The sequence below is a fragment of the Diprion similis genome, chromosome 6 (genome assembly GCF_021155765.1).
Source record: "Diprion similis isolate iyDipSimi1 chromosome 6, iyDipSimi1.1, whole genome shotgun sequence".
NCBI classification, from domain to species: domain Eukaryota; kingdom Metazoa; phylum Arthropoda; class Insecta; order Hymenoptera; family Diprionidae; genus Diprion; species Diprion similis.
The window spans coordinates 7,277,425-7,300,669 of NC_060110.1; the positions used below are offsets into that span (position 1 = coordinate 7,277,425).

The 23,245-nt window shown below is 39.8% G+C and overlaps 1 protein-coding gene across 3 annotated transcripts in view; it reads right to left on the reverse strand.

Annotated features, from left to right (window-relative positions):
- Positions 1–22,136, reverse strand: part of LOC124407649 (titin) — a 30,838-nt gene extending 8,702 nt beyond the window's left edge. Inside the window, exons 1-3 of one of the 3 annotated variants that reach the window (XM_046883981.1) lie at positions 22,024–22,136; positions 438–570; positions 69–357 (exon numbers count right to left, since the gene is read on the reverse strand). In XM_046883981.1, the coding sequence (XP_046739937.1) occupies positions 69–357; positions 438–550 (402 nt within the window). In that variant the 5' untranslated portion in view covers positions 551–570; positions 22,024–22,136. Of the gene's footprint in view, positions 1–68; positions 358–437; positions 571–6,600; positions 6,745–6,882; positions 7,246–22,023 lie in introns of those variants that run through there. The other 2 variants (XM_046883980.1, XM_046883979.1) reach the window with 2 other exon arrangements.
- Between the last annotated feature and the right edge of the window lie 1,109 nt (positions 22,137–23,245).

Below are 23,245 nucleotides of genomic sequence, written 5' to 3' on the forward strand. Positions count from 1 at the left end.
TGTCTGAAGAGTGCATTTCACGGTAAAAAAAAAACATCGTCTACCCAAGCTAGGCATTGACCGCCTACCTTCATTTCTCCAGTCATGTTTTCTTCGGCCTTCTCAGGGTCTTGAGTCTCAATTGGAAAAGGCCCACCCCCGGCAGCGATGATGCTCTGTATCTCGGAGTCGGTCATTTGGCGGGTGATCAGCTGGCCCTTTTCATCGACGGTGTAAAACTGGAAACCGTCGGGCTTCAGCATGTCGACAGTGGAAGCGGGGAGGTCGTTGGTCACCTTCTTGGTGCCTGATTTATCAGACCCTTTCTCAGCGCTGCTGTTTCCATCTCCCATCACTACGGATACGGATGTGACGACGCTGCGATCAATGGATAGAATTTGAGAATTTATTTCAGCCTACTCGTCCACTCACGTACGCTTCAACCCGCCATCACTCACCTGGAACCCAGAACTTCCGTTGACGTGTCCACGTTTTCGTCGGGAACCGGAAGTCCACTCGTCATCACCCCTAGGGCCACTAATAACAGCGGCCATCTCCAGACCCACCTCATTTTGAGCGGTTTCGATTAACCTTGAAACGGAAAGAGAGCAAAGGTTCAAGTTAGTGTTTAATTTTACCTTGATTGTGTAATAATGTGAAGAATAACCTGTGACGGGAAATTGATTTTAATGATGGCAGTCGATGAAAAAAACACATTTTTGTCGTTAGTTAACTAGTATAATAATTTATAGGAGTACATTGATATCTCTTGAATTTGTCAAGGTACAGATACAGTTATTGGGAAATCCATTGAGTGTCATTAGATTTCAGATTACCAATAAATTGAAGAAGGTTTGGTGTTTTGATGTCTTTTTTTGTTGAGCTATGATAGCGCTCGTTTGCTTGAATTGGACACAATGTCTAATTCAAGATCAGTTTCAGTCATTGTCGAATGAATCGGCAAACAGGCCCATTATCCTCAAGGTTTTGCAAATTCTGCGGTTTTCCATGTCGACTGTAAATTGCTTCAAGCGAGTTAAATATTATTTGACATTGTCTGCTACTCGGACTTCAAGAAACTATTTACTATCTTGCGAAGGATTTTTGACTTTCAAATATTGCGCACATTGGCCTTTATAGGATTCCACAGGGATTCCATCAGGATTCGGAAGAGTTGTTCACAAAAACCCGCACTCTTAAAGAGTGATTGGATCCCTTGCCCGTTTTTTCGATTTGCACAACATTTTAAAAATATTATTCAACGTTTCGTTGATGTCATCTTAATTCAAATCTTGAGCTCTGGGTTGATGAACTTTACAATTAACTAATCCGGAGTGTTAATAGTTGACAAGCCGACAACCGTTCCGGCAATTAGCAGTCGGTACGTGGCTGACACGCTCCGAATTGGTTCTCGTCTCGTAAATTTGTGAGAGGCTAATAAACCCTGAACACGTTTCTCAAAAGCGACCCAGTGAGCCGGTCGTGTGCATTTGACGCACATACGTAGGAGGCAGGTACGGATAGGTGAACCGCGGCTTGAGGTGTGATTTTTATTCACCTGGCGTGGGATACACCCGACGACTCTAACAATTACGCCGAAAAGAAAGTAGGTGGGTGCCAACGTCTGCCTAGTCATTTCAAATGCAAACTTGGATCAGGGGCGGCAGCTTAACACGTATAATAGTTAGGCTTCCCAATCGACGCGATTGTCGGAAGAATCCTAATTGCTCACGTTGGCTTACGGCTTGTCACGTCCGTTAGTCAACTAATCACTGATTTTTCGCCCCACGTGATCTCCTTCGGTTTTATAACTCTCGTCCGGTCCAAGGAAATCCTCTTCAATAATCGAGTTCGTTATATAGTTTTAAACACAACGAACGACAAGTTTCTTCGAAACTGTCCAAGGTGACGAATTGGATGGTTCGAAAATTTTCTTCTACACTGGAAAAAATTAACCCTATCTGATGTTGAATTTCCGATTTGCATGGCACCCGAACTCCAGACAAAGTTCATTTTGGAAACGATCGGGTTTAAAAACCTAAAAAATGTCAGATCGCTTAACTCAACGGGTAATACAGAATTCATCAACTTATCACAAATATCGAAAACGTCTCGGAATGACGTGAGTCAATAGATCCAATTCGTAGAACATGACGTGGTTACCGACTGATGTGAGAGTCTGATTTGGAACGCATGCGGCTTCCGTGAGGCACTACTGACCCAAAGCCGAAGCTCGCGGTGAGGCCGCGGGCTGGACGTTGACCGATCGCTGGTTGACGCCCCCAAAAATTGGTGAGAAAAAAGTCTAGCTTGGACAAGAGCGGACCGGTTGCCCCGCGGTTCGCGACGACGTATCATACCGGTTACAATTACATTTTTATCGACGGATATACAAAGCGTGTTCGGGATGTCTACACCCGTGGGTAAATAATATGACCAGGTATAGAGCGGACTGTGAGAGGCTTCGCAAATATTCGTGACTCATTTTCGAGCAGTTACTAATGTTTGCACCGAGAGAGAGCAAATAAGAGGGCACGGGGCCACGCGAAGTCGATTTACAACGCGTCGTCAACCCCCGTTACTTTTTAATGTCCAGTTGAGCATTGCACACGCTGCTGCTGCTGCTGTTGCCGTTGCCGTTGCACATAATCAAGCCGGAAAATAGCACGCTTCATTATGCATGTATGGGTTCGTGGTTTCGGTTAAGAGTGAACACCAGGACGAGGGAAATACCGAAAACGGTACAGGTCCGATCGGTGATGAATGATTTGCGATCGACTGGTTATACAGTTACCTTGGACTATACTCGCGCTACACCGTTATCTCATTCAACTTTTTTTACTATTTTTTTTCTTCTTTTTACCGCAGGTTTGTCGTTGGGCGTTGAAAATCTTCACGATCGACACATGCTCGCAGATGTTTTACATACTTCGAGATTAGAACTTCACGATGTTTAGAAATTATAATTGGGCAATCGTAATGTGAGAAGAAACATCTTTCGAATATTTACATAGACCAGAAGCAATCATAAGGATTAATTTTTTTATGGATCTTCAGAAAATGATGCATTTTCATTTTCGACATATTGGAATATATAAAGAATGACTGATTCCAGTCGACAGAAATTTGTTGAGATTCTTATCGAAAGAATCATCTTATGAAGATTACAGAGTTCAGAAAGCTAACTGAAACTTCTCAGGCGAAAATCCTCTGTTTTCGAACTGATCTAAAATCTTGGATTAGTCAACCAAGGCCGGGAGTAGAAGAAAATGCATAAGCTAATAGGCTGAAGTTAGTAACATTAACATAACGAGACAGCAGGATAAAAAATCATCACTGTGCAATTTCTGAATAACTTTTAAGGGATTGGCTTTTAAAGATATGAGTATGTTTTGTTTATCTTGGTTTATCAAATTTCCGACGATTCTAAAGATGCAAAATAACGATTATTTCTAAACATTAACTTCATCCTCATCCTAAGTTCTGATAGAAATCAATCATTATTGAAATAAGTTTTCCTTTCATTCAAAAAAAAAAATGTGATTATGTGGATCCTTGATTATGAGAAAATTGTTATAAACAATTGTAACCGCTGATAACCGTTTTCAGTTACAAATTAAAAAATGCAATCTCTTTCTTTAGTCGCGCACAGCTATTTCGCGTATAAATTTTCATTGAATCATGACCCGCACATCCCGGAAGCTGCTTGATATATTTCCGTGATGAAGAAACGTGGCCCTCACTGGCGGTCAGTGTTCGCACAATATTTGAAATTCCACGTGGGCGAGGTCGTGGCTATATAATCGGGTCGGGCGATGGCCGAAAGTGTGTCACAAAGACGTAGCCCTGTTCTTCGCAAGATCGAAGTAACTGTAATGGACAGAAATAACCGCAGGACCGTAAAGCGAGTTCGGTGGTCTGCGTTCGGCCGATAGCGGTGAACGTTCGTCGAGGGACCATAAGGCGAGTGACTCTTGCCCATTTTTGTTTGTATTTTCGTTCTTCGCTGCCTTCCGGATGACAGTAACGCACATGACCGTGGCCGCCTCCGATTTCCGAGCACTTAAAAGTACGAGTACTTTTGTTCAAGGCCGCTTTCGCGCGGCCGCGGTGGAATCGCTTGATCGATGCTCCGGGCGGTATCAACGAAAACACTAGGAATTGAAATATTTCGGAGTAAACGATCGCGGTCGAAAGTACATAGCGGTATAACGAAAGTCGCCGGGCAATTTAACCCTCGAGCAACGGTGCGGCGTCTTCCTGACAACTCACCGATGACCGGGTGTAATTGAATTGAAATACGTGTCTTAGGCTATCGGAAAACCAGCACGCGACTACGTATTGTGATAAAAAATCTTATGCTCTGATTGATCGGACACCGCGTCGAAAGTTTCCTCTCGCTTTTTACGCTCCTGTATCACGAAACTTCTCGCTAGATCGAATAGAAAATTACAAAATCAGCTCTGTAATCGCGTTATTTGAAGTTATGCTGTGGAATTCACAGTTTTTTGAACGCCTATTAGGTTTCGCGTGCGATTTCCGGATTGTTATACATATTGTTACTGCGGTAAATTAATTGCGCGCGATGCAGTCAAACAGCAGCATCGTTTCCAACCACGTACTCATTTGCTGTTCGAACTCTTCTCTTTCTCTTTCTATCTCGCGTAATCCTAGACACTCGTTGAATGGAAGAGTGTAACGGTATTATGAACGGTCCAGTCATATTCCGCGCTGGTCACCGGTCACTGGTCACTCGTCAGCATATTCCAGATTCTAGGCGAGATCCTAAAACCGAATCTATACGGATTATTCGTAGGTGCGGCCGCGTTTGCGGTAAATTTCTATCTCAAAAATTTTCAAACGTTCCAAATTTCCCGCCAATTCAATTCCCGCAATAAAAGTTTCGTATTTCTCATAGAACATGTCTACACTTTGTTCGAACGAATCACAATATGCAAAGACATTAAAAACTTTTGTTGAAATGTGGAATATCGCTTACATATCTGCGGCAAATGCACACGTGTTTTCAGAACTGGTTTCCCACATGGCTGTGTTACATTTTAAGTCGGTATCTTATAATCTTTTGACACAGATTACGCTCAACATCTTCGCACAATCAGGTTTAAATTTTACGAGAAATTGGCACGACAAAAAAGCGAATGATAGTTTACGTTTCGACGAAGTTTTAAGTAGCTTTTTATTTATTTCACTTCCTTCAAACCATAACTTAGAAACAGTTCTTTCGCATAGCAACAAAGCTTTTCGAAGTGAGCTGGTACTACAATTCAAGTGAGTACATTCAACAAGTTATGAGGTTGTTTTGAACATTCTATATTTCAGAATCGACAAGACGAAGCAAATGGTCGACATGGTTGAATAATTCATCGGAAGTAGGCAGAGCTGCCGGAATATTGGTTTCGTTTCTGCATGTAACACAGAGTGGAAGTAGTGCGGCAGGAAAACACTGGACCAGAAGTTCTGGAACTCGCGGGTTCTCTTTTCTTCGAGGCGATGGCCTTGACCACCACCAGACTTCGGACTCTGGGATACATAACATTATATACTTGGTGGGACGAAGAAACGAAAAACTGTACGAAGGCTACGCTTTAGGGTTCAGACGCAATTGGGAAACGTTGTATAAATCTTTTGGGCCGAAGATATTTCAAGTCAAACTGACATCGTTGAAGTGAGATTCACGGAAGTTGAAAAGCTTGGTTTTCACACCATTCGAGAAACCCCCGTTAAAAAGATACAAGCTGCTTCACGTTGCCGGGTGTTTTTATACCGTATTGATCAGTGGAGATATTGTGACGTCAAGTCGAACGAACTGGGCGAGTTAATTTCACCACCCAATGAACGCGATCAGTTTCAGATCTACATAATCGACGCTTAAAGTACCTTTGTCATCTCCTTTTTTATCCTGTTTTTTAAACAATAATACGGTAAAACCAGCAAAATAGGTTTTTTTAGATTCAAGTAAAGGTCGGTGGACTCGGAGATGAGATACGAAGAGGATAAAAATCAAAGATAAATTACATCGTGATAAAAAGAGCGCATATATGACGTGTGACCTGATATTTCGATTTTATAATGCGATGCAATATTTTTCGGGTTGTTTCGACACTTGAAAAGTATACTAAACGCAGTAATCCTTAAAGTGAAGTCATTCAGTGGCTAGTACTTTAAAGATCGTGCGAAATCGTAGTAATAAATAATCGTTATTAGAGGTTATGTTATATATATTCAAACTTCTTTTGTCGCGCGAACGTCGAGATTTCAGTGACACCTGTCGATGATTCTTTGCACCAGATTGATTCACGAGTTGCAATTTTGTAAATCGACAAAACAAAAAAATTACTTCACACCACTAATCGTATTGAAAACAGAAAATATCCTTAGAACTCATCGTTAAAATTGCATAAAAATAAATATGAAATGAACTGCATTAAAGTCGCGATGACGCAACCGAAAATAAGTTTCGAAATTCGGCGAAGAGAGTAAAAAAGTGCGTACGAGAAAGGAGAAAGGACGAAACAGCGAATCGCATCGAAGCACGAACGATACGGATGCTACACAAATAACGACTTATAGGCTATAACAAATACAGGTTGAAAAACTTACAGCTGACTCGTCGATGCCGCAGTAAAGGGCCAAAGATACGGCCGATCCTGTCGGATTGTGCTCGCGATAAAAATTTCAGACAGGCTTAGGATATACGGACACAAATAATCACAGAAGGTCTGAACCTGCACTAAGGAGAATTACAGGTGTCTGTTACTGTGTGTGTGTGTGTGTGTGTGTGTGCGTGTCTATATATCAGTGTATACGACTCAATCTCCGTCCGGGCAAAATTATGACAGGGTTTAAGTGTCCGGTGTAGCGATGCAATCCGTGTAATCTCACCGCTGGCCTTGCCGCTCTCGGAAGGGTAGTGACCTTCTTCTTCGCCTTCTTCTTCCTTTTGCTTATTTCCCTCGGATGGTTTTTGCCTCCCTGCAGCTCCTCGCTGCGGCGTACAAAGACAGAGAAGATCGGCGCCGGCTATTTTCCTGCTCCTCCTTCGGCCGACGTTTATCCAGCTCCGGGTAACGCGTTTCACCGTCTAGATACGCGAGGCTCTCGGCCTCCCTGAGGTCCTCTTAATAAGACGGGAGAAGCGGCCGTCCTGGATCACGGCAGCTCGCTGACTGGTATCACACACCTGCACGTTGCCCGGCTTTACCGTGGCGAGTGGCGGGCACTTACCTCCACAAAGAGAGCTTCGGACCTCCCTGCGGATCCCCCGGAGTCCTCGGGCCATTACAGGTGCGCCTCTGCCGCCCCCTACTACGCCCGACTGCCATCTCGCTGCCCCCTTCTTCGGCCCCCGAAACCCCGGAGGATGACGATGGCCCGTCGTGTGAAAGGACGCGATTATTATCCCCGGCTTCTTCCGATCTATGCGATTTCGTGTTTGGGAAACGGGACATACGATGCACGAGTGATGTATCGGCGACTTCGTGGCACTCGGGGTTCCGGGGAATTGGGATATGTCCTGGGTCTTTCGGGGGAAATAGGCGAATATCGCGATTCCGAAATTTATGGGCCTTCAAATACACTCATCCTCGAGTGGGGGTAAGAAAGTGGGATTGATGGTGCGAGACGGGAGGATCTTGGGGATGCCAAATTTGTAAAGACTAAAGGATTCTATTTCAGAGAATTTCAAATTATGGAAAGTCGAAGTATACGAGGATCGAATTGTTGAAAGATGAAGTATATAAAAATACAAATGTGGAATGGTTTGAGTACAGAACGCTAGAATATAGAATCGTTGGAATGGATAGGAATATTGAAAGCCTGACTGACTTTTCGATATTTCGATTATCTACATTTAAAAATTTTATAAAACCGATGTTTGCGTTAATCTTTCTACACTGAAAGCCATTTATAGTTGTGGTTACTACACTGTCGTCGACTATTTCAATTTTTTTACGAATAATTAAAAAAATATGTTCCTCGGTATAAAATGAAAATCAGTTTTTTAGCCGTAATCAAAAATTCAGTATATGTAACTTTTCTTTTTATAATTGTGGACACTCGTAATATATTTTCTGGTAAATATTGCGATAATTCGATATTGGTACAAGAATGAATTGATGTTTGAGCATTATTTAACTAAAAACATTTAGTAATTCAATTAAAACATGTAGTACACTAGACAAACAGATTTAACTTTGCAATGATCAGTAAACATAGTGTTAAAAACTATAATCATATACCAAATAGTTACTAGCACCACATTTTCTTGTAATTTCAACAATATTATTTAGAATATTTCTCATACACTTTAACTTTTACTTACTTCATGACTTTCTCTATTTTGAAATTCTACGAAGCAGATATTTTTGTGATTTAAAAATTCGATAATGTGATCATTATTTTATTGTGTGACCATTTTACTTTTCGATTCCTGCCCGCCCATTTTCAAATAGCGCGGGGAAAAACAAAAACTTGACTCCGGAGGTCCAGACAGACAAGTCCGGGAATTTTGAATCTTATTTTTTACGACCACCCCACTGTCACGATATCCTGTAAGCGTCGTGAGAACTGACTTCACATTACCCGTTATGCCAGAACAGCGAGACAAAAATTGTGTGTCTATCCACGCTGAGAAGTGAAATAACTTGGTCAAAATTACCGGGTGTATTTTAACCTGTTCAAATAATTTGTAGTAACTGAAATCTACCATTCATGGTACTGGAAAAAATTTTAAGTGTTAACGCTTAAAGTTTCGGTTGCTAAATTAACACGTTTTCGTCAAGTTGATCTGACATTAATCTTGCATCTATGTCATTTATACCTGAAGCGTATGTTTGAACGGTAAATTGAACAGCATTTCGCCAATTTTAACGCTATCCAAGTGTTAATGGCTGTTTTTCAAAGATCTCCAATTTCCGTTATCTCTTTAATACGACAAACAAGACCGAATATGGGTTACCACTGGTTTAATTCACGTCACCCTGCGGGACATTGATTATTCGTGAAATATTTCCGTTAAATCAACAAAAAGATCTTGCAATCCCGGTTGCATTTGAAACAAGAAATTATCCCCCCGCGAGCGCATAATGAAGAGAACAGTTTTCTCAGTTTACACACAATTTTCCACACCGCGTACCGGAACAATCGCATATCTAGCTAGTTTGTATCCACATGGTGTTATCGTCATAGATCTTAGTCTCTATACGACGATGGTGGGGAGCGGTCGGAGCAGTCGGCCGAGAGTTACATGCCGGTGTTTTACTTATTATTCTCTTTTCAAAAAAAGACGGTGTGTAATAGGAAGCTGCAGGGATCCGGAGGAGAGACACTGTGGAACAAGGAAGAAAGCCAAAAGAAAAAACATCGGGCACTCAAGGCATTTAGGTATATACTTGGTCCATTCTTTTTGTCTAATTTTTGGTGTATGCGTGTGTGAAGACGGTAAGCACAGCTGCGTTTGAACAACCTTCTTGAATTTCTTTCGAAAAAGTTAATCCGAGGTTGTAGACCTCGGGAGTTGGAGAGGCGTGATCGTTTCCAGCCAAGTTAATGTCACGTTGCGTCACTTGTACGAGTTTTGCATGCCACGCGTCGCCGTTTTGTGAGAGAGAAGGAAGAACCCATATTTTACCGGACACTGTGACGACGATGATGATGATGTCGATGATGTCGATGATGATGGTGGTAACGGTTGCACATGCATGCTTCCTCTAAAGGTTTCGCCGTTTATTCAACACTTCTCAATTCCGTGGAGTCATCATCCATGCATAATTCTCCAGTCCTCGATGCAACCTCGTTTCGTCTCGTTTCACAGAGAGGAACACTCTTCTTGACGCCAGACTAAGGTCGGTGGAAAAAAATTGTAGGTACATTTCCTGGTCTTCTTCTTTCAGGCAATTTAATTTTAATGCAAGAGCCATAAACCAACTCTTGGTCTAGCTTGTTAAGCACTTGAAGAAATGATCGATAATTATATGTTTATTTCGACAATTTCCAATTACGTTTTTCTTTAATTGCAGCAATTGCAGATTTTGGAGCAAAATTTATTCGAAGGTCGTCGTTTTAACTGTGAATTCGTTGAGGTGCGTGGACGATTAGATACGTGAGATCCGACCGATTGGTGACGCGGGTGAGGACGTCGTTATTTAATTGAAATTCAAAAAGCGACCGCTCCGCTTTGGCCGAATGATTTACGCCACCTTCACACTTCTGAATTATTCACAGGTAGGTATACCGAAGTTCACGCTTGATCCAACTCCGTGAGGAGAACCACCGAGTCCCGATAACCTGGCAAACGATCGCACTTGGCATTCCCATTTCGCGGTCGCCGATCGCCTTCACCTTGATTCACACTTCGATTTTTTACTGGGAAGATTCGTGCAGTGAAAACCGAATTCACGTGTTTCCTGTTTCTCAGAGGAGCAGGAAAAGGAGATGTCGAAATTGTAGAATTCACTTCCAGACTCTCTTGTGTCAATTAAACATTTTACGATACAGGATTATAATTTTATCCTGAATCAAAATGAATGTTTTCCAATTTACTTGAAACGATCAATTTCTGCATTGTTACTTTAAACAAATTGGATACGGGTGAAAAACTAGAATTGCCGATTGATACAAGCACCGGAACATCGAATTTTCATAGACGCTAAAATCTTATTCGTAGAATTTAAAAATGTGAAAAGTCCAAGTATGGAAAATTGCAAACACAGAAAGACAAAGTATAGAATTCTGAGATTCTACAGTTTGGCATTCTATAGGCTTCTTCAAAAACTCGAAACAAATGATTGATGAATATTTTCTAAATTTACGTAACAGTCTTCTGATTTCGAGCGAATTGATCGGTAAAAACAATTTGTTGCAAAAAGGTGCATTACTTTCTGAAGTAACGTCGTGTGATCCTACATCGTTTGCGATAAATGATAATTTGGTGTTATTCTAGGTGTCACGTATCCGTGATTATACATTTCTATGGCGTATGAACCATTAAACGACGGGACTATGAGATTCAACCGTGAAACCTGATGGTATAAAACCGGAAAAGTTATAAGCCGAGTCGTCTGCAGGTTGAATAGAGTCTGCCGGCACTACCCGGTTAGGGCATTGCTCTTGCTCCGCCCGCGAAGACGTAATCTGGAATGTCATGCCAGCTCGATCATCCGTGACGACGATGAGCTCGCGTCGTCATCACGGGTTAAGGAGCTCCTCAGCCCCTGCGAAACACACGAATCCTCGTCTGCGATTCACTCGGTTACGAAAGAAAACATATCCGTCTGATGTCGACCAACAAAGAACGAACATTGATCGTTCGAATATCGACACGGAATTCTCCAAAGAAGAAGAAATCACGCCGAGTGTGATTAGTGTTATCAAGTCGCTTCGAAACATGCTGTAAGAAGAGTATTTTTTGCGATACTTTTCGTCGTTATGTGAACTTTTAGCTCATTGCGAGAATTTGTTGGGACATCTTTCGGCTAACCCTGTGTTTTGGATCAACATTGCAAAGGCCCAAAAACGCAGAGATTTGTTAAAATTAAAGAAACAAAAAGAAAAAAAACTTCTCGAACGAAACAAAAAACTTATCCTTGAGTTTCAAATTTAATTTATTGTTAACTTCTTATAATTAACAAGTAACCATTAGGAATAGTCAGTAGAAGTTTTTATTTTTGTTCCAAAAACTAGTTATCGAGCAGATTATATTCATATACCTACGATTAGATTACCCTGAGAGTTTGAACGCAGGTTTAATTCACCATAGATCTATACAGTTAGGCAAGATTACAGCCAACGCGGTTCCGTAAATGCGTACAGTGCCGATATGCAAACCCATGTGTGTGTGAATCCTAATCTGGCTTTTGCGGAGGTTGGATAGAACCCGGCAATTTGTTATTCAAACAGAAGCAGAAAGATGAAGTGCGAGATGTGAGGAGAGCGGAGAGGAGAGGAGGAAAACACACTCTTCGACGTACCGTGCCAATTTATTTCTCCGTTTCACCTGCTTATGCTAATATTTGAGTACCCCTCGATCGTGGCGAGAGCATAACGCGTATAACTGTTCTTTTCAGGTGATATTACACAGTTGTTAGGATTAAGGTGCTTAGCTGTATAAAAATCGACACTATTTATCAATTTCATTATGCGATAGTACTGCATTGAGTGTTTGTCAAATTGTTATATTCGAAGTCAACAAAGACGTGTTTAAAAATACTTGAATCGAAAATTCTGGGATTATAAAGAAAAGCTTCTGGATGTCGATGTTTCATTTTAAATCACTTCAGAATAGTGATGATGAAGTTTTTTTTTTTTTTTTAGTATGTTGGCATCGGTAATATTAAATTTTACTTTACTGCGCCGATATTGAGCAAAATAGACAAATGATAATATCGAATTGCCTGCTGAAAAAAATCTGGTTTTAAAGACTTCGTAGAAAATAATATTGTGAATAAAATGAGCCATCGGAGAGTGAAATCGAACAAATCAATTAGAATTTTGATTGTTTCGAAGTGATCTGGAGTGAAACATTGGTTTCTAAGTGTCTGTTTAAAATTCTAGCATCTCTTATTTTTTCTATTTTTAAACAGCTCCTCCTGACATACGAATATGATTATTTGATGAGTAGAAAAAAGTTTAAGCACTGAATCGCAACTCCAAATACCCTGTCATTAAGAACGCCAGAGAAATCACATCATTTTGTTATATTTTCACCCAGAAAATCCATATAGCTAGTCCGATTATGTTTGAACAATAGCTTACTTCATTCATAAATGAATACACTAAAAATTTTCTAATATAAATTATTTCCTCTAAATAGTCGGATGGTAAAATAAGTCAATGATTGTAATTTACAAATGACAAACTTGAGATTTATCAGAAAATACGTTATTGTTACTTAAAATCCAACTCATAAGATTTCCATGCTGAAAATTTATCGACGAATAAAATAGGCTATTGTGCATGAGAATCGAACAAGCAATGTAGTTGTATTTCGGTGACATAACGATAGAACAATGTTATTTGTCTGTCTATAGTTGTCAACATAATGAGGTGTTAATATTTGAAATCCACAATTTCAAAATTCTCATCTACGTCACGAAGACATGCTTATTAGTTATATGTAACTAGCATTAAGTAAGCAACCTTCTAAGCCTTTGTATTATCACGGTTTTGTTTCAACCAGTTTTTCGATCCGACTGTACATCCCGTGCATCCTTAACCGGCCGTTAGACGAGCGTCCGTGGAAACCGTGGCGTGGATCGGCTCGAAAATGCATCCGACGCCTTCTCCTTGCAGCGCATTTCTCGACGCCTCTTAGCACGCGGCGAGTATCGCCAATCGCGAAGAGCTTCTGACCCGGTCACCCAGACCCTGAAGAGGTAATTTTATTCCATCGAATAGGTCGGTGGGATACGCGACCCGCATAGCTATCGAGACCTGGAGGAAAATAACTGCCGCTTGCTCCAGGCGTGCTTAGGATACGTGGAAACGACGATGTGGGATGGATTCCCAACCTAAACCATTTCGCAAGGCATTCCTGCGGTGAATTTATCATCTGTAAATTTCTCTTCGTGATTGTGGAAAACGTTTTTACATAACGCGAGCATGTTTCGAGCATTTTTTTATGCGTATTTTCCGCACACAAAGTATCCGTTTCTATGACGGTAAAGTGAGTCTGCTAATGCGCGCATGCGCGGAGTACAGAAAATACTACTTTTAACTACCAGGATGTTATAGTTGTCTTTTCTGTACTGCGCGCATGCGCTGTCGCAAACAAATCTGCCATTACGCGACCCTAACCTCAATTTTACACTTCGTGGTAAAACGCGTAACATACTCGTGTGGTGCATAAAGAAAAGAGAAAGAAAAAAAAAATATTCCAACGGGATACAGAAAACATTCTGCATTCGAACTTTTCACACGAACCGAATAAAGTGTTTTTGAAAATTTTCTCGCGAGCTTCACCGACTCGATCGGCGGCTTATATTTTAACCCAGGCTATTTATACCCTGTTAAAAGAACGACCAAGCAAAATCTGGTCACGGCAGGGTCCCGACCGATGCGTGACGGTGTCGTGCAACGTGTTTCTCCTATCCCGCAGGGATCGTCTCTTATCTCGCGTGCAGCAGGTAGGATATAGGTAGAATTTTTTCTTTCGCGGACAGTCTTCGCTGATCGTTATAAATGTATCGAACGCATCTGATTTTTGTTTTTCTTGGTGGTTTTCTCTTTCATTTTCTTTTCTTTCCTGCACGTCACTCAAGATGGCCGCTCCTGCACAGTTCTACGGGGCAGCCCCTGCATCAGGATCATCAGGTCGTAATTCGTTCCTGGAATCTTTGGCATTATATGCGGGGCATAAATTACACCCTATATTCTTACTACCGCCGCGGTTTATACTCGTTACCTTACCCAGATTGTTGGTGCACGTATGATTGCTTCGTACGGGTATCTCGAAGGCCAGCTGATGCATTGCGCGTGTGTAAAGCGAAATTACAATTTCAATGTCATCGCGGTAATTGCAGAATATTTTTTTGAGCGGCGTTGATTCTCGCGAGCTTGTGAAAATGGTCCATTTTTTGGTCGAAAATTGACTTTGCACTTATCGCCGAAACACAAAAGAAGAAATGTTTCCCATCGCCTAGAATCATCCATTTTCCATAAAGTGGTGAGTGAGATTCTAGGATAACGGTTAATCCGATTAGCTTAAAATTTCAATGTTAGGTATAGATAGGTATAATTAATGGCTTTGAACTTGTTTGCTGAACCAACTTTTTTGTCTCGATAAACTGACTGGAGTTTGATGAAAAAATGTGAAACTGGAATCAGAAATCGGGTCAGTGTAGAAGCCTAATCGTATTATAATCCTTCTGCTGATATTTCAAGTCCAACGGTTCGATAAATTAATACGGAATAGAGTAGACGTTTTCAACCTACTTATCTAATATCTATGAAACGGTATTCAACTGATCTTCAGGCGACATTTTTTGTCGCAAATTAGAATCCTTTCTTATTTGCCAACAATGTAACTTGTACTTCGCGCTCACGAGCCGTAAACTGTCGATGTTTTTACGGCGATACAGAGATGGAATGAATCGAATTTTATTCACCATGATTTTATAAATTTCAGTGGATTGTTATACTGCGAAGTAAGATAAGAAATAAAAAGCAGGCAAGCGACTGTCCATCGATCTTGACCCTAGAACTGGGGGGGGGGGGGGGGGGGGGGTAAAAACAACTCACGTGAATTTAAATTTTCGGCCGCAAAAGAACACCTTACTGAGGACACATCAATTTTTGACCACTTTTTTGGAATTTACGCAAAAAGTTTTTTGGCCTACGTGATTTTTAATTGTAGAACGATGAAAATGAGATTCTATGAGACTGTTAACGACATGATATACCCGACATACCCAATTATACCTCATTGTAATTCGTATTCTTCCTATTCTTTCAAGTGGACTAACAATCATTCTTGTTTTCAAATTTTTTATAAGATTACACATCCGTACATATACAGAGTGAATTCCTAACGGCTGCATGATCCGTTGTCTGGCATACGTACAATAATGTTGAGTACAACTGCCGGCGACAATTGTCAAAATTTTTTTACTTACATTTGTGACGGTTCATACGCACTGAGTTTTAGCACGCGACAGACCATTCAGTCGTTGGGAATTCACTTTGTATTGGAGGGTCAAAAAACAGATTTTCAATATTTTTTCTCCCGTTAATAAACACTCATTGAGTAAAACGCCGAGACACGGGCTTCTTTATTTATACCTCAGAGTATGCAGAAAAATTTTCGTTGAAATCGGCCATTCCGATCGCGCGACCTTTCCTTTTAAGGTCGGTCCCCTCGGCAAAGATCGGCTCAAATCCCCGGATGCTGGAGAGCGTCTTGGTGGCCGATTGACCTGACACAAGCCGATTAGCGACGCGTCGCGAAGCCCGGTGGCCTGACCTAAACAAACTTTGTTCTTTCATTCCTTCGTTTGTCCCGCATGTTATTCCTCCTCGCGGTATAAGTATGAATGGGATTTTCTCCGGCGCGTCGACGTCGGGGACTCGCGGGGCCCAAGGCCCCAAGTCCCCGAAGAATTGAGGGGCATGTACGACTGTCTAGTGTTGGGGACCGATGAAAATACCTTCAGCGAAGGGCAGACAGAGTCGAGTTAAGAATTAGTCGAGAATCAAGCTGTGGGTTCGCCTGGCAACTCGGGCTGCTGCTGCTGCTGCTGCTGCTGCGCAGGGACCGCGGGGAGGGACCGTTATGTCGGTACTATGTTCCCACGAAAGTCGTCCACTACTCGCTTATAGGTATCTCCACGTTCGCATTTGTCTCTCAATTTATTTCTTCCCCGCTCCTTCCTTTTCGTCTTTTCTCCCATCCGTTATTAATTCGTCTACCTCATCATCACCGCTCTTATGCTTCCGTATCCTTTGTTACCTGCTATTGTTCTACTTGGTCTTTTTTCTGTCAGTTTTATGTAACAGGTGTCAAATTGAAGTAAATATTTCGATCGAAATTTATGTTTGCACGTTTTGAAAATAATTTAGTGACTTGCGGAACGTTTTCGGATTATCTCATATTTAGAAGCATTTTCGGTTATATCTCTGTGAAATTTTTTTCAAATACCTTCAAATTTGGACAGAAGTTATATCTCCACGCAAGAAATACTTAGATACAAGTTATCCGGAATGTATTCGTAAATAGAGATGTAAAAATCCAGATATGTATTGCCTAACCTCAATATAAACAGATATTGAAATAGTTGAAAATCATAAGTCCTGCTCAAAATTGAACCCGTTTTAATAAACGAGCCTTGAAGCCTCGTGGGAATGAAAATCTGCTTCGGTGATTCGGGCCTACCAACCATAAGTTTCTGTTAAATTGACGTTGAAAAACGTAAAATTGAGTTTAGTCCAATTAGCTTCCAACGGTGAAACGCATGCGTAATTTCATACCCAATGGCTTCAAAAGAGGGAGAAGTAGAGAGAAAAAAGAGGAAGAAAACGAACGATCATTGACACTCGACAATTGGCATTCGTAAGAGCATCTTTGAGTACCAGATCATGATCTGCCCCAGTTCTTATCGCTGGTTCGTGCTGAGTTCTAGAACGCTTCACCTGCAGTCAGTTAGAAGCTTCGGCAGCTTCGGTAGCTCTGGAGACTTTGAATGAACTTTCTTTGCGTGCAATTGTTTCTACATAACGGGCGTGGGTCTAGACTGTATGGGCATACCGATCCTCGGCGCGCCCGTGATATCGACACCTCGAGGGCAGACGGCTCCGATCGCGAACACGTATCATAATGCAAATGATCATCGTTCACGACGCGCTTCAGCTCCGTCTCCTCCTTTTATTATACGCACACCTTCAAGCACCTCTCTGTCACCTGTATAATATGCTAAGAAATTTTGTCCTCTTTTCACCCGTGTCACATATCATTTTATCGGAGATCGTTTAATGGAAGGAGATAGGCAGATGTAGCTAAAGACAGAACGATCGGTTCCGTTACTCTCAGCTCTGTTCTCTGATGATTAAGAAAAATGTTTGTCGTTTTTTGTCATTCTTAATCCTCATTTTTTTACACCTCTGCCGAGGGTCTTCTTTGAAACTCCCCTGTGTTTACGGTGATCCCGTATTGCATGTAATGGGATTAATTCGAAAGTCTCAGCGATTTACCATAACTCGTCATCATTTCCAAAAAAGATGAGTGAATAAAAAATTCAGTAAAGTTCAGGAAAAATTGTAAACTAAATTTGATTTAGCCTGTTCGAGGTTTCTGAGTAATTAATTACTTACAAGAAATTTATCCTCTGGGGTTTTGCTGCATTGTACTGCGCGACTATGCCTACAGCAAATCGGATATTATGACGACGCATTTGCCAGTGTGTACTTATCGATGATTCGATTACAATCGGCTCTCAGGTTTCATGTTGCTGTCACGCGACGCTTGTGTTATAATATTGTAGTCTTACGTTTGACGATAGTGGATAATGGTAACAGTAACGGCAATCGGACGTATATATAAATAAATAAATAAAGATAAAAACTTTTACGCCGCTTATACAGTCACGCGCAGCAATTTGGGATGGGCAAAAGTTGCAAAATTTGGGGACTCGATCGTAAAAAATTAATTGATACAACTTTCTTCCGTTCTGATGTTTGAAAATAGTCACGTGCGTTCGACAATAAAAGTTTGCCTAAGCTTTATCTTTTTAACGAGCATCCAATCGTTACTATAGATGTACAAAACGAATAATAAAAAATGAGCATAAACACTTTCGCGTGTAATAACAATTGCTCACATGCGACGCGGCAATTGATTATTGGCTACATTATCGAAAGGGTGATCGTTAATGATTGCGCAAAAACTTCAATTGCGACATTAGAAATTCACTTTTTTTCACCGATTAATATTAATCCCGTGTTGAGGAGTCATTATATTCTCAAGAAATTTCATCAGATATTGCACACATTCGTTTTCCTATCGCCGAATCAGGCCCAACCTGGACACAATATGCAATACCTTTACGCAATTTTATTCCCTCGCATGAAATCGATTGCGATTACCGTACTTGCAGGTAATCAATATTTCTACCTACCTACAGTTGATAAAAATATGATGTAACGAAGAAAGCGAAAGAGTATGTCACGTAGGGAGAAGAGCCTGAGAATTTCTACATTCTAATTTACTTATATATATATATATATATATACGTTGAATCATAGCTGATTAAGTATGTAATTATCCAAATGCGATGAGTTTTCCAAATTATAAATCAATTTATAACGTAATAAAAATTCTTCTGCACTGAAATTCTTGACGTAGAGGAAAAAAAAATTTAGTTACAACATATTTTGAAACCCTTTCACCGGGGGATTGCGTTCCTGGTTCCGGGCGTAAATGCTACATCACAGTTATACGCGGATCGTACATACAGCGTTATAGATGAAATGTCTAGGAGAACACAACAAAGAGTCCAATTAATAATTAGTAACGAAACTAATGAACTTGAGAACAAGGCGGCATGTCTGTCTCACGGTTACGTGTGTAGCTATTGTTTGAAAAATATCCTGGTATCCCAAACCCGCAAGGAAACCAGAATACACTTAATATTGCACAACAACCAGCAGCTCCGCGAATGCTGCGGAGTGAAACTGAAGCCAAGTCGGTTGGTGTTTCTCGTTTGAGTTCTCAATACAAGAGAAATTGACATGAATTTTTATTTATGTTTGCCATCAATTTCGGTGGTAAATATGTCACGGTACGAGTCACAACTTTGACTATAAGCAAAAACGGCTCCACCTTTTGCGACGATGCCATAAATCCAAATTTTGATTTGAAATTCAATCAGTAATTCACTGCGATCTGGCAGATAGTTGGCTTACCATAAGCTGTTAACTTTCCTGATCTTTGATAATTTATCGGGATTTTTTTCTTCGTTTTGCTTGAAAACTTTCACTGGGAGAAATTGGTCAAACATGCATAAACATTCATATGTATTTATGAATCACGTATACGTAACAACGTTGAGAAATGCACAAAAAAGAAGATATATTAAAAATGATCTCAACGACTGTCAATTAATAAATGTTTATTATAATTAGGTATGAAGATCAGATTAATTGCTACAAATTTTACCTTCAATAAAATCAAGCTGATGTAGCTTGAACGAGGGAAATGTTTTCAGAAATACCTAAATACGTTCCGACCGTTTCGAACGATTCCAGGATAACTCGAAACCTCGAGGAAATATAACTGTAATTCATTTTTTAAATGCAAGCAACGTTTGTCTGCTACTTGTCTCTACCATGCATGCATATAATTGCGTTCCGTGTATTTTACTTCTGTGTATCATTCAAGTTCTAAACTGAAATAACGGTTAGTTTTAAAGTGGCGGAAGGTAATCGTGCAGATGGTGTAAATGCATGAAACATTACGATGGCAGATAAAAAAGTGGAAAATTTTATTGTTTGAAATCGAATTAATTGAAACTTAGTGGATTGGTCATCCGACTGTACGTCATGGAGGTTATGTTCGTTTAGTGCTACGAGTCATCGTGACAAGATAATTTTCATTCGTCACGTGACGCGGAAGATTTTCACATTTCACGCCCCGTTTCAATTAAGTTGGCTGCCCTGTCTGACAGACGAAAATATTGTCGCGGCACGATCACGCCGACCAATAGAATTCGATTTTTTGCGCTTGCGCAGTCGGTTGTTACTCAGCCAGATAAGTTCTGCCGTTTCCTCTCAGTATCCGTAGCGCGGTTGATGAAATACGAGGTGCGAATGAGGGTTAGACGATGCAGAAAATCTTCTAAAATAGACTTGAATTAACCTGGATGAAAATCTGCTCGTAATCACGCGGGGTTCTGTCTAATGAAATTAATTTCCGCGCGTTGTCTCTGGAAATTTAATAAGGTGTTGGCTGGCTCGTGACTCTAGTTAGCGCCGTGCACTCAGTGGGTACTACACAGCAATAACACGCATACCAACCCCGACCGGAATCCGCTCTTAAGTAATAACGTGAGTTTCAATTACGCTAACAGCAGTTCGCAGCGCCGGTTCCCTCTCGTTTTGTGTATTCTTACCATTGTGTTTTCATTTAAATTCAGTAAACAGTAAGCCGTGCGATATCATTGTCTGTGTATGAATATTCGTAACTTTCCCGTTTATCGCATCAAAGAATTTTTTTTATTTTTTTTATCCACTTCTATTCAATTTTTCTAATTCTTGTATTGTCGTTTTTTTTTTCCTCAAAATGTTGTTTTCTTAAAAACGTTTAATACGATTTGTGAATATTATGTGTGATTTGTATTTTCAAATTTTATAATTCTTATAAGCTATTTTGAGTTCAAATGTTTTTCTTTTAAATTTATCAGTTTTCATTTTTTGTTATCTGTGTTTTTCAGTGTCACTGTTCAGACATAATTCCGGAAGGAGAAAAGAAGATAATCGAGAAACTTCAGATGACACGTAAGAATACACATATTTATCGTAATTTTGTACTTGTTTCATTTTTTACTTCGAAATTGTACAAAGAACTAGCACGTTATACAGTTTTCCATACATTTCACATAATTTTTCCGGTCATCCTGTATGAAGACTTACAAATAAATTGAGTGTTTTTAACGTGAAGAAGGAAAGAAAATGTTTTCAGCGTTTTTGGCTCCAAGCAATTATTATTGTAATGTTGCTACGAATTATTATAAAATGGTGGTTAAAAACCGATTAACGAAAAATTTACCTTCGAATCACTGATTGAATTGAAACTTTTCACAAATCGTTGTTATCTGAAATGACACTGTGAACGAAGTTCAAACAGTAGACGCAGAGTGGGATTTACGCGATTTCCCGTCTCAATCCTCTTTGACGAAGTCTTATTCGATATATAACTTGATTAAATTGTCAATAATTCATGCTGCGATCTTGGAATGGCAGCAAACCCCGAGGATCAGATTTTTTTTCTCTAATGCACAGTTGAACGAGTCACACATCCGATGAGAAAAACTATTTTTACACAGTAAATTATGTGAAATTCATACGAACAGAATGTTTAATTGTAAGTAATGAATGATTATCGTCATGTTTTGTTCCGTCATTGATTTAATTTATTTATGTACCATTGCAAAAATTGAAATGACCCACACTTTCGTCATTTAAACTTCACGTACCTCAAATCTAACTAAAAATTACTCAAATTGATAATAATCACAATTCAGCAATTTTGTAAACTGGAAAAACAAAAATGAAATTTCAGCAATTATTAAGCAGCATTTTTAGTCTTACGATTCTCATACATTTGAACAAATTTCCAAAATAATTTCGAAAACAACCATACCATGAGTAAACCTTAACAGTATCTGCTCTGATTATTGATATGTGGATGATTTTTTTGCCCGATTATTGTCACCCGATTTCTAGAAATTTCTGCACAAAATTCACAAACACGGAAACAACTTTTGCCAATGAAAAGTGCATTCGTTTAAAAACAAAAAAAAAAAAAAAACTTTTTCCTACCTGAATTCTCTTCTGTGCGATCGATGCGAATGCCCGTAAAAATTTCACACACATACACCGTACTTCACACTATCTTAATAATTATGTGAAATTAATTATTTCAAGTCAATATATTTACGTAGGGTTGTTTCAATATCTGAATTAGATTGTAAATTTGGTCGTTGATTGATTAAGTGTTATTGATGAAAATTGCGACTATAATTAATCCCTGCACCCCGTTTTGAATGATGGGTGAAAAAAAATTGTGCAACTGGTCACTACGTACAGTTTGGCTTGCGCGGTGGTACTGAGCTCCTCTCAGTATCTGTATGTCTTTTATAACCCCTACCATTACTATATGTACATATACGACCTCGCTATAAATTTTTTACTGATCATATTCACCTGCCTTTTTGAATATAGATGCGTGTAAAGATGTCCGTTACATGCGCAGCTCGGTGCAAAGCTATTATGTATTTTACCGTTCAATCGAAGTGTCCTCGCCGAAAAGTAAGATTAAAAAAAAAAAAAAAAAAGAATTTGCACTATACGTAAGAGAAAAAGAATTACGACGGTAAAATAATTTTTTTACACCGATTTTCGTTAACGCAAGAAAAATTTATAAAACTATCTAATAGCATGAAATAAAAATTAAATGATTAGCTCAAAGATATGTTTGTTCTACCGCTAATTGGCGTTCGATAATTTCGTTACTTCTTTCCCACTCTCTTCAATTTTTACTTTCTTATTTCATTTGTTTTTTTCTACTCCTTTAGCAATTAACATTAATATTTAATTGTTCGCGTGCTTGAGAGGAACATTTTTTTCAACAGTTAATCGCACGATGTTCGTTATTGTTAAATGCAGTTGCAAGAGTTGTATTTTGTGTAGTTATCTTTACACGCACATGAATAATAGAGGCGTAGGAAAGCGATGATTCCCAAACTGGAATTGTCCGTGAAATCTTGACGAATTTCTTTCCGCGGTGACATTTTGTAAAAATATTTTCTAATCCTGAAACCGTATCGGAAACACATTCGGTAATAAAATAGGTGTTTCGGAGTGAGTGAAATGAAGAAAAAAAGATGAAAAAAGAGTTGTATTTTATTTATTATACCTCCTAGGTTATTCAAATCGGTTCACGATGCCATCTCAGCAGCTTTCTTAAATCTTCAAACACACATATTCATACAATATTACCGCATGTGTTCACAGTCATCGAACCGTTATATGATGCGTCCAT